The 13,508-nt window shown below is 29.9% G+C and overlaps 1 protein-coding gene across 1 annotated transcript; it reads right to left on the bottom strand.

Moving 5' to 3' along the window:
- Nucleotides 1-3,555: 3,555 nt before the first annotated feature.
- On the bottom strand, nucleotides 3,556-4,452 carry LOC110709555. The gene has a single exon (XM_021887774.1). The coding sequence runs from the start codon at nucleotides 4,450-4,452 to the stop codon at nucleotides 3,556-3,558; it is 897 nt and encodes a 298-aa protein (XP_021743466.1).
- Between the last annotated feature and the right edge of the window lie 9,056 nt (nucleotides 4,453-13,508).

The raw sequence follows: 13,508 nt of genomic DNA, 5'->3' as shown, positions 1-13,508 counted from the left end.
TGCAAATTAAAATTTCAAATTATTAAATTTTATTCATACAACCAAATCATTCTTAACAACTTTACTAATAAAAAAAATCTTAAAATTAATTTTTCATTTAGAGCTTATAATAAGATCGAATTACACCAATCTAATTGTGATAATTATGCATATTTCTAGTCTTAATTAATAGTCTAGGTAAAAAGTGGTCGAAGATTGCTCACTTATGAAGTGATTAATGGTAGGGTGACAAAATGTACGTCGGCAGTGTGTATATGGAGGACTAAATTAGTGGCCACGTCATCTAACAATTGAATAATGAATACCATGTATTGATAATTTAGTACAACTCATAAAAATAACGTTGTAGTCAAAGTCAAAGAGCATGAAATTATGATTAGTTTCAGTGACTCTTGTCTGTTTATACGTGAACACATAACATTACGGACTATTATCTCCTTCAATTTCTTGTTCAGTAGTTTGTCATGTAATCCAATTCTAAGCACGAGGAATCCTTCAGTGGATTTTTGGTAGGTTCTTGCTTCCCATTGTCCTCATATATATGATAATGGATTCTTAGCTATGAATTATGTCATCATGTGTTGTGCTCTACTAAGGGACCAGGGATCAGGGACCATTCTTTGTTGTCATAAGCACTATAAATGTATTTAAAAATATGTATGTTCGAAAATTGAGATGATCAAATGATCGAGCATACCTTATTATGCTTATTATATGAGTCGTATTTATAACACTGTATTAGTGTCTAGATAAGCAATAATAGATCAAATTGAGAGTTTATATCCTGTTGATAGAGTATGTATTGTTTTCAGAATTAATTTAATTTGTTTTATTTCTCTAGTAAAACATAGAAATCACACAATGTGCGACTCATTTAATACTTAAAATAATATGATAGACCACTCTCACATTTTCTCTGTTATTAAATTCCATTTTTAACAACTTTCATTAAACATATCCCAAGTCTCAACTTATCATTGAAAGTTCTTGCCTATAAAGGCTATAATGACATACATATTCTACAATATACCATTATCACTAATACGCATGGACCAGAGTCTAAAATGCATTGGAGAAAAACTCTTGGTTCATGTATCTCTTAGCTTACTTCATCTATTGGGTTTACGGTTATGTATGGCGTTAATTAGGTGTTACCCTTTTGGCTTTTGTAATGGTTTGTGATAATTTAACTATAGCTTATTATATATTTATTTATGAATAATTTCTTTTTATGATTGATGTGAAAGAAATCAAAGTTTCAAATAATTTGAATTTTTTTTTAAATCAATAAAAGAGTTTAAACAAGTACATACAAGGTTAAACTAAAGGAAACCACAATCTATGTAATGCACCCTTGCATGTTAGGTGATTAATTAATACTCGTACGAAGTATGAAATGTAATGATCAAATCCTGATCTAAAATAAACTATAGTCTGTAGATTAAGCTAATTAAAGTAAGACATGTCGTTTTTATTATTAAAATAGTTGATAAAAATAGTACTCCAGTTTAATTATTGAGAATGATTTAGTAAATAGCAATACTTTGAGGGTACCAATGTTATCAGTTTAGTTTCCTTAAAATCAGAACCCGTGATGGCGTGATGTGCTTTGAATTCCATATATAGCCAATACTCAGTATATAATGCCACCGACGATATGTTACGTATGTAGAAAACTACAAACAACAAAATTACAAATAGTGCGAAGTTTTTTCTTTACAATAGGGAAGTAAATTAATTCGAGTACTTACTTCTTTTTCTTGTAATAATTGTGCGAAGTTTTTTCTTTACAATAGTATGATCCAATACCAATTTGACCTTTATTTAATTCAATAGTTTAAAATTACTACAATCGAATTGAAACAAAAACTATATCTAATTTTCTTTTTTACTTCATATAATTTTATCAGTCCTGTTTATAGTTAAATACGAATCGAAGTATATACTTTAATAGATCAGCGCAATTCAATATACTTTTCTTGAGCTTTATTGAAATTGAATACAAATACAAGGGCATAATAACTAACAATTGAATCGCCTTCTCTTGAATGAGATTCCTATTAAATGTTGACTATGTTGTATACAAAAGTTGGTGAAATACCATAATCATTACGAACATCAAAACACAAATGACCGAGTAATTTTATATCCAACAATGTTTATCTAACTCATGTTAAATACAGTACTTAAATTGTGGGTGATGTCAAGTAAAAGCGACCAAAATTAAAAGCATTAACGTGCACAAAGAGAATATGAAATATAAACCTAAGATTTTCTTTTATAATATACATATAAATGTGGATTATGTATAGAATCTTAGGCCCTTTTTACTTCACCTTAAAAAAGAATAATATTTAGTAAAAAAAAATTTTGTTTAATACGAAGAATTTCAGTTAGTAAAAATAAATTAAGTTCAATAATATCAAAAAAGAATTATAATAAAGAATAGTAATATTAATGTTAGTTCAATCAACATAATTTTTATTCAATAAAAATAATTTCAGTTTAACAAAAATAAGATGAAGTGAACAGGACCTTAATGAAAATTTGCTATTCATAAAGTAACACATTTTCATGTTATTCTGATACTAAACAATATGTAATAATATAAGTATATATATCATATAGAATTTAATCCCACAACATAGTAGTAGTAGTAATAATAATAATAATAATAATAATAATAATAATAATAATAATAATAATAATAATAATAATAATAATAATAATAATAATAATTAGGAACCGATAACATCAATCAATTGTACACAGTAATATTTCAATCAATTAATAGTATGTAATAAGTATCATACACTGAGATTGTGTTACGTGTTATTTTTCCATCCTAATTAAGTTGGGAATCTTCACAAATTTTTGTAAAGATTTTTATATAGATCTAAATGCAACATGCACTAATCTTCATTATTTTTTGCTCAATGAACAATAAACATTCTTTAATTCAATCATCAAAACTAACAAAATTCTACCGCTAGCGCATCAATGTATATAACAACCTTTGCAATTTTTGGGTTCATGGTTTTTCGTGGGTATAGATGTTGCGTCCAATAAGTGGAGATTTCAATGCATTGTTTTCTCACAATGTTGATAATGTGATAATTGTTGATTGGGATACAGAATTACATTCAACTGTTGTATTAACTTCATCAGTGATTTGGATTTATATGTAGATGTTCTTTTAATGGGTAATGATATATGCAATATATAAGAATCAAATACATTTCTTAAAATAGTATTTCCTTTGTAATCTTTTTTTTTTTTTTTTTTTTTTTTTTTGACAAGAGCAAATGATGAAATCATAAAACAAAACTACTACAAATTAGCGAGGTTAATCCGGCAGTTTCTAGCTATGTCATTAGCCTTTCCTACCTGATCCCGCTGGACTTTTAAAATTGTGCATCTTTGAAACGAAGCCCCTACTTTCCTAATTTCCTTTAATAACCAAACTATCGAGATGTCCTTACCAGTTCTTTCCTGCAGGTTGTTTAGGAGACCAATCGAGTCAGATAGAATAAGAATTCCCTGTATCCCTTTCTCTCAAGCCCAAATCATTGCTTCCAGGCAAGCCCAGGCTTCACATTGTAGAACTGACGCTGTTGCACCATGTTTTCCTCCTTTATCGAGGTCAAAACCGTTGTGATTAGTTTTAACCGCCCATCCTATCCCTGCTCGCCTTGTATTTTTATCCCAGGATCCATCGACTTCCACAATGAAATTATCAAAGCCGTTGTATTTTTTTCCCAGATGCACATAGTTAAAGCCCGGAGGGATGATCGGATCATCTCTATCAGTGGCCCTCCACTCATTTGTTGACCCTATCTTGTGTATAAATGCTTCATGATCTTCCATGGCCAGATTTATAAATTTCTGTACTGAGCTTATCGACCCCGGTGTACCTTTGAAGCATCTTGCATTCCTAGTTTTCCATAGCCCCCATAACGTTGCCACAAACAAAGCACATCGGTTGCTGTTTATACCATCCTCGCTATTAAACAGCAGGATATACTGTTGGATCCATCTTTTCAAAGAGTTGAATCCAAAAGACTCAAGGCAAATAGTTAGGGAGCTGTTCTCCCAAGCTTCTTTTGCCAGAATACAAAATCTGAAGAGGTGTTGGCTATCTTCCAATTCAACCCCACAATGATCACAGACAGCTTCTGCTCGTATTCCCCTTCTTACCAGGTTAAGTTTAACTGCTATACCATCATGAAAGAGCTTCCACAGAAAAACCTTCCATTTTGGTTGAATGACCAGTCTCCACACTAGCTTTACAAACTCTTGATCCCTTGCTAAGAATTCTGATCTCTCTACCTCCCCTTCTTTTGATTGATAATAGTACCCAGTTTTAACTGTGTACCTTCCCGACGGATGATATTTCCAATAAAGGAAGTCATCCTCCTCCGAAGACCGAGGGAGCTCCATTGACGGTATCATTTTCGCACTTTCTCAGTCGAAACACTCCCTTATTTTACCAGCATTCCAGGTATAATCGTCCCTGTTAATGAAATCCTTCACTTTCTAGTTTGCTGCTACTCTAAGAGTTTGACTTGAATTAACAGTTGGTATGTTACCATCGACCCATGGCATACTAATGGCCTTAAAATTATTGCCATTTCCCACCTTCCAAGCAAAACCTTTCTTAAACGCTCGGATGGCCTTTTGAAGACTTACTCTTCCCATTGAAGAATTCCTTCTTCTAATAAGCTGACCAGTGATACTACCGATGCCACATGGCTGGAAATCCTTGTGAACTCTTGAAAGAAGGAGCTGTGGATTAAGGTGCATTCTTGTTGCTTGCTTGAAGAGGAGAGCATCATTGATTAATGAACTACCTCTAATTCCCAAACCTCCCATACTCTTAGGAAGTTGGATGACACTTCTACTCACCCAGTGTATCCCTTTCGCCCCCTTTCCCGCCCACCAAAAACGGGTGATCAAAGCATCAATCTTGCTTGCAATACTCTGAGAGAGTTTCAAACATTTCATAACACGTGCCGACATACTTACCAACACCGTGTAATCATTACATTATGACTATTATTCTCTCACAATATAAGAAAATTCAAATGTAAAAAATTAAAAAATGATTAACGAATACTTTGTATAAATTTGAGATTTAAGGCAAATACTATACACATGTAGTTGATTGGTGTAATTTTTAAAATTAAAATAGATTAGTGCCCGTGCGATGCACGGTAGTAATAATGTTTTTTCCATAATTAATTTGTGATATAATATAAAAATGAGGCAACTCATGTCGAATAAACAAATACAATGCAAATAAGAAAGATGAAATAGTAAGGAAAAAATTATTTAAGCTACAATTGTAAAAAAAAAATATTGTTGATTAGCTGTGTTGAAATATTTAAAAATAGTTTATATTATATTACATTAATGATGCATCTTTTTACCAATAAAACTATACAATGTAGATGTCGTATGACTTTTTATAAATGAATTAATTTAGTTATACACACACACACACACAATGTACTTTCAAAATATAAGCTAAGTAGAATAATTTTATTATAAAAAAAAAAACACTTAAGTTGACATCATATATCATATTGGCGGAATTTTTTTTAATGATAGCTTGATATATGTCCAAAATGATCGATGTAAGCATGACTTGTTTTAGTTATAGTTAATAGATTTATTGAAGGGAAAAAAAAAGAGTTATAAGTTGGTAAATTATTACAGAAATATTTAATAGAAAACTAACTCACTTATTATTGGTTTAGATTTCAAATCAACACCAAGAATAAAACCATTTTTTTTTTAATCCATTGAACCCCACTATTGTACAACTATATATATATAATGGTAATTTAAATATTAATGTTGTATTTTTGGCTTCGTTATTTTATACTCTCCACCATATTTCAACCTTCTAAATAATAGTTATTCTCCCTTAATTAAAAGGTCTCAAAATCTTGTGTAACTATTTTAAGTAAATAGAATACAAAATAAAAAGAAATACAATTATTATAAAGATGATATATAAGATTAGGAATAATATTATTATAGTTGTATTATACAAATATTTCAAAAATAAAAGATTTTTGCTAAAAAGGGAGGGGAGAGTTTTGGAGGGAAAGAACAACATCAAGAAGTGACACGTGTCATTCCTAGTGTCTGTTTTAATATTATGTTATTGATTATATTTGATTTTTTTAGCTCCTTATATGTAGCCCTAAAGGCTATGTATATCATTTTTTTATGTTAACAAAGTAACAGATGGGTTTGGCCTTGGTTGTGTTACATTTGTACATGCGTAAAATATTTGTACACTAGATTAGTGCCCATGTGATGTACGGTAGTGACAATTTTTTTTTTCATGAAAATTTTGTGATATAATATAAACATGAGACAATGAACTCATTCACGTGGAATAAACAATTGCAATGTGTATAAGAGAAATGAAATAATAAAAGAAAAATTATTAAAGCTAAAATTGAGAATTAAAAAAAATTATACGTAGTACATATTGTATTACATAATGAAGCATGTTTTCCCATTAAATTATACAACATATTTCTAAAAAATAAGCTAGGTAGAATTAAAATTAAAAAAAAAAAATCAAAATCAAAAACCATAAAGTTAACATCATATATTGTTTTAGCTTGAAATTTTTAATAATAAATTGACATGTGTCCTAAGTGATGTAAGCATAATCTGTTTTAGTAATTGTTAATAGATTTGAAAGAATAAAATATGATGTATATATTATGCTATTTAAAGATATGATATACAGAGTGATATTTATAAACGGAAATATTTTATTATATATATGGAAAGTATGTGAATCAAAATTATTACAATTATATGCCTTATATGATTTGCTAAATATTTTGTGTATAATATTATAATATGTGACATTGACTAAAAAAAAGAAAAATAGGAAAGAAAGAAAAAGACAATTTTAGAGAGAAAAAACAGCACCAGGAAATGACATGTGTCATTCATGGTATTTGTTTTAGTATTATATATTATATATATTGATGATTATTCTTATATAATGCCCTTAGGTTATATTTATCATTTTCCTTTGTAAATAAATATATTGATCGAGATCTATATACTTTGAATTATCTACAATCACTTTCAATAAAACTATACACTTATGACCTACATTGGCCAATATTACTATGTTAAAATTTAATCTTTTCTGTTAGGGTTTGTGAGTGCATACAACGGAAGAAAAAAAAAAACTAAAGATGTAGAGATTGAGAAATATAATTAGGAGAAATAAAGACAAGAAATTAAAGATAGTAGAAAATGAACAAACAATATTCAACGTGGGAAAGAATTCACAAAATCCACGTATAACAAGCACCAAAATGATCCACCATATGAAAATTGGATTGTACAAGAACCCGGAACTCACAAAAGAGTAGTACAAAAATAGGAAAAGTGGAGTTTTAAATTGGTAGAGAATTATAAGGAGGTAAAGGCTTATGTGTATGGTATGACTTCTTGTATGTGTATGTATGTTGATTGAATGCTCGTGACATATATTTATAGCTGAAGATGGAGCTTGGAAGAAATGGCCGGAAGATTCCAAAGCTTCCGTCATTACTCTTATATCCATAATATTCTAGAACGTTCACAAATCATGTTTTCAAATTGATTCCAATATCAAAAATTCTTTAGAACGATAAAGTTGATAATTCTAGTAAAAACGTGAGCAAGAACTAATTTTACTTGAATTTTCCGAAAGCTTCTAAAACAGACATTAAAACTCCATCAAAATAATGGCCTAAAAATTTGGGCCATACCCAACATTTTCACAAAAATAAAATAAAAATAATAATAATAATAAAATTAAAACTTAATCTTTAGTCGTACAAGTATAAATTTAGCTAGTATTTCAAACTTTTGTACTCCGTATTAACATCTTGAGAATATTTATCACCGCCACTAATTTTAAGCAGCAAAATACTTTCACAAATATTCAAAAACATCCGATGTACATAAAGTTCTTGTAAATCAATCATCAATGAACCAAACAAAGCCAAAATATTGGAGAAGGCTAAGGAGGCACTGTTTACTCGAGGAAGATGTGCACAGCAGCACAAAGATGAGGAAACACTAGCCTTTCTCAATTCTAATTACTTTTTTCAATTTGAATTCGAACTATAATTTCAATTTTAATTTCTTTTTTCAATTAAATTGAACTATAATTCTAGCCTTTCTCAATTCTTCTTCTCTGTAATAGCATGAGGGAGACTTGTCGTTTAGGGAGGCTTGGTTTCATCTATTGGATGATTACCCCATCAAATACGAAGCCGATCGCCTTCCTCCGCCTCTCGTCGCCGATCTAAATGGCGATGGCAACATTGAGGTCCTCGTTGATCTCAATCGCGTTCCCTCCCTTCTTTTCTCTTATTTTCCTTTTACTAACAATGAACCAAAGAAAGTCAAAATAATAGAGAAGGCTAGGGAAAAAAAAGAGTCACTTTTGTAAAAAAAAAAAAAAAAAAAAAAAAAAAAAAAAAAAAAAAAAAGGTCATTTTTGTGAGAAAAATGATTACTTTTGTGAGAAAAAAGGGTCACTTTTATGAAGAAAAAGGGCTATTTTTACGAAAAAAAAAAAACACTTTTGTGAAAAAAAGGTCACTTTTGTAAATAAAAAGGGTCACTTTTATAAAAAACAGGGTCACTTTTGTATAAAAAAAGGGTTATTTTTCGCAAAATGTTCGATGTATAATAAAATTATTGTAAATCGGGGCATGCAAAAGTTTTTGAAATACTTTTGTTAATTAGTGAGTAAAGATAATAATTTCCACTAGAAAGTAGGCTACCAATAAGGTAAGTGGAGCATTTGAGCCAGTCGAACGAAACACCGACTTTGAAGTAACGCGGCGTAATGGGACCCGTATATTAAAACCACCACAATTCTTGCATAAACTGAAGTTTTTGACTCTTTTTGTCACATGATGTCCTCGATTTCCTTATTGTCCTCTTAATCATTTGCCAATTTATTACGCAACTATATACACCTTTTTCTTAATTCTTTGGAATTTCTTAAGAATTCTACAACTATAATCGTACCTTATGAACTACATTAAAAAAATATCTATAAACTACATTAAAAAATTACAACGATGAAAATAAGAGTAGTGATAGATAATAGGTTAATATCATCATGTTAATATTCTGTAAAGATATATTTTGTGTATTTTAGGACTCTCATAATTAGGTTTGTGAATTCCAATTAGGTTATTCTTTTATCTCTTTTTTTTTTTTTTTTTTTTTTTTGTTTTCACAAACCCTACCCCAACCTTGGCCTAGCCGTGACCACCAGTGCCGCACATCACCAACGACTTCCGGCCACTCCTTCAATTTTCCATGTCAGGCGACAACACTCCTCCTCCCCAATCAAAAGGAGAATTACACTATTTTACAAGTAGTAAATGATCATTGTTAGTATAAGTAGTTTATAGCTTGCACAACGGTTAGATTATTTGATCAAATTTACATGGTGGTGTACTGGTGTGGTAAGGAAGATGGCAATGAACTATTCAAGTTATATAATGGTATGGTAAGGAAAATGTTGAGGTAATGTAAATAGCCACACAGAAAATGCTTTGAAGTTTTGTAAGGGATAAAAAACCGCACAAAAACGATAAAATATGTCAGAACTTTTTTTTTTTTTTTTTTTTTTTTTTTATCTGATATGAAAGAAGTAAAATTTAGGTGAGCTAAATGTGACCTTAAAGAGAAATTCCACTTCACAACTCCAACGAGGTTCCATCCCAAACTAGTAGAAATAACCCTCTTTTCTTTTATCAATGTGGAACTACATGTGTTTTGTTTAGAAAGGTTACAGTTCAGCAATCATCAATTATATTTACAATATTAATTCAATGTAACTTGTATGGATTTGAAGTCCATAAATGTTGAGTTTGTGAATTGTGATCTTAATGAATTCTTGCTTTGCAAAAAGTAAGTCGTACAACATACTCATTTTATCCAACGACGTTAGACTATCGTACTAAATAAAGACAAGTAGACAACCTTAATATATTCCCTATTTGTCTCTTTTAATAAAATTAATATGGATTATGGAGTATACATGGTCTCTAGATCGATACAAAAGTTAAAAATGAACCACCTTACAATTCAACCATGAAATTAAGAGTTTTCCCTTTTATAATTTAATTACATTACCTGCATTATCAAATTTCTTAAAAAAATTGAGATGGAAAATGTGATAGTGATTTAAAAGGTATCCTACTTTTAATACACTATTATGAACTCAAATTTTACTCAGCGCCATGACTAATTAAGTAATTTTATCTCATTACTTACTGGATTATTGCTTTCTTATTGGCACATAGAATTAACTCAAAAATGTATGTAAGGTCCTTAGCCTGTTCACAACCGAAAGTTTTTTAAGGCTTTTGTCAAAAAAGAATGAACCATTATAAAATGTCGTCTTTTTTTTTTTTTTTTTTTTTTTTAACAAAGTTTTCCTAATTTTTATTTAGAAAGAGTTAGGGATGCATATATAAGCCATGAGGTGTTTTCGATAGCTAGTTGAACGAATGTTGGGTAAATAGCTAACATGACATTGGTAAATATTTGGAAGTTAAAACAGATTAAGTGGTTAAAATATAACACTATTGGATATTGTAACATTCTTCGTAACACTTATAATTGTACTCCAAACTTTTACAATGGTGTTAACAGATTATTGTGATTTCAACCTCTTTTCTTTCTCACTTTTCACGTATATGACTACAATCAGTGTATAAGGTTCACTGTCTTAGCTTTTTCCTTTCTCTCTAACTCTCTATCCGCAAGCTTTTATTATTAATATTATTACATTTATTGGAGTATTAACTAAAAAGCATAAATCCTCTTGTCAATTTTATTTTTTTAAATAAAAATAATAATAAAAACCCTAATAAGCATAAATATAATTTTAATTTTCCCCTACAAAGGTCTCACAATGAGATATAATTAAAGTAGGACTTCCTCAAGAATTCGTATGGCCTATAGCTAGTCTACAATCTGATGTTCATCAAAGCAAATCTCAAAAAAAAAAGGGATGAATTCATTCATACAACTGGAGATACCTTACGAAGTATGGGTGAAGACCATAGTCCACAATACAAATAAATGCATGAATCAAACATCTAGAAATTGAAACAAAAGCTACTCGTAAAATGAAAATAAGATCTTTGAAACAAGCTCATGGGCAATCTTAACAATTAAGGTCACGTATGTGACTACTAAGGATAAGGTGTGTTATAAACCACGGATCGGAGTATGAGTTAAATGACTTAAAGGATATGTATGGAGTATTATATACTTATAAGTAAGCTAAGGTACATCACAGTATCACATACACATACTACGGTTTTTCCTTTTTTTTTTTTTTTTAATTTTTTTTTTTATTGTTTCAATTTCTAAAATATGTTTTTATTTACAAGCTATATGCTATAAATATCTAAGGTATACGATATATGCTATAAATATCTAAGGTATACGAAGTATATCTTTAAATATTAAGGCAACTTGCCAAAAATAAATAAATAAATAAATAAAAATAAAAATTAGGCACACATCATACATTCATAGAGGTAAAGGATACATTGCTTACTCCGTATATTACAAAAGAAAATACAATGTAAAGTAATCTAAGATGTACGAAGTACATTTATAGGTTCTCACCAAAGTATACATTCATACATCATACACACACTCTGACACTCACATACGTATGAATGATGTACTGTACATTCTTAGCATTTTTTTTATAAACAAATTAGATGTTTATGAATGAGGAATGACGATGAATGATGAATGTACTTTTAGATAATAACGTTTATTTAGAAGTGTTGATATTTGGCAGTTAGACACTCTATATATTACCTCCGTTTCAAATTATTTACATATCTTATCATTGTAAATAATTTGAAACGGAGATATATAATAATGATTTTGACGCTTGTTTTCTTTCTTACTCTATATGAGTAGAGCACTAAAAATAATATGGTCTGATCACAATGGAAATGCAAATACGTAGTCTCTAAATTGAGGGTAGAATTCTTTAATTCACTTATACCTGCGTAGACGTGCATTAAAAGACCATTAAGGTGAAGCCGTGGAGGTAACATGATAAAACTCTCACTTCATCATTTGACTAATTTTTGTTTTTCTATGCTGACACTTTGGGCATATATTACTGTAGTACTGTACAAAATTTTCTATAAAAGATATGGTTACGAAAAAATAGACATAAAACTTAATTAGACATAAAACTTAATTAAACATAAAACTAGATCAATTGCACATCTACCAAAGTAAATTAAATCTCACCCTGCCATAAAGAATTTTTTTTAGTGCTTATCTGCATGAAGATTTTTCTATTTTCTTTAAAATACTACAGGAATTGATACGTATTTTGATACAGAGTATAATAGATGAACAATAAATAAACAATTACGCTAGGTCATAATCGAGAGAACTATAGTATTTAGAAGTTCTCTAATAACAAGTGATTATGCAATATAGAAGAGATAGAATAAGACTTAGAGGTGGTATACTACGACCTGGCTAGCTAGCCCGGCCCGGTTTGGCTCGAAAAATGGGCAGATTTGGGCAAGCTATAAGTATTAATATACATATTTAGTTAAAAACCCGGCTTCGACCCAAAAAAGCCGGACAAGCTTGCTTTGGCCCAAGAAGTCCACCACTTTTTGGATGGGTTTAGGCATGAGTTATGATATTAAGGCTCGTTCCGAGTTTTTGATCACCTCTAGAATAAGTTAATGCTTTCTTCGCCTGAAATAAGGCATGAAATGTTTATTTATTTATTTTTTAAATCTAGCTAGTCTAATTCGATCGACTAACTTTACATATTATTCAATTTGTTTGCTTAAATATAAGAAAACACGTCATCAAATGAGGTCTTATTAGACTCATCCAAGTCTGAAATATTTTTATTAATGTTGGATTAAAGATATCTAATTGCAATTATAAATGATGATAGTAAGATTTGGTCCAGTCCAACCTTGTATGGATTTAATAGTAAAGTATAGTTAATAAATTAAAAAAAAAAGTGAATAGAGCATTATTTCGATCTAATCCAAGCGACTATATAGCATGATCTAGTACGTTATGATAAATATATATACTACCTACATTTCTTATTATTTGCAACAAAACGATATTATCATGTGAGACATAGAAAATTCTTTTGTTACAAATATGTGGTAATAAGAAACAGAGATACTACATTTTTAAAAACGTATTCATAAATCTCAGATTACAAAACCCTAGCCGCTCCTCTCTTTTCTCTCTCCTACACTCTAGCCTCCATTGTTAACTTTGAAGGGGTTTCCATCGGGTTTCACCGGTGGAAAGCCCCAATCTTTGTTTCTTTTATGCTTTTTTGTTGTTTCTTAGATTATAATAATGACTTCCTCGAAAGAAAGGATTTATCTCCTTCGAAAGACAAGATTTTTCCGATCTCCTTT

The sequence above is a fragment of the Chenopodium quinoa genome, unplaced genomic scaffold (genome assembly GCF_001683475.1).
Source record: "Chenopodium quinoa cultivar QQ74 unplaced genomic scaffold, ASM168347v1, whole genome shotgun sequence".
Classification (NCBI taxonomy): Eukaryota; Viridiplantae; Streptophyta; class Magnoliopsida; order Caryophyllales; family Amaranthaceae; genus Chenopodium; species Chenopodium quinoa.
Note: the sequence above shows the minus strand (reverse complement) of the source record. Positions and strands in the feature narration are given on the sequence as shown.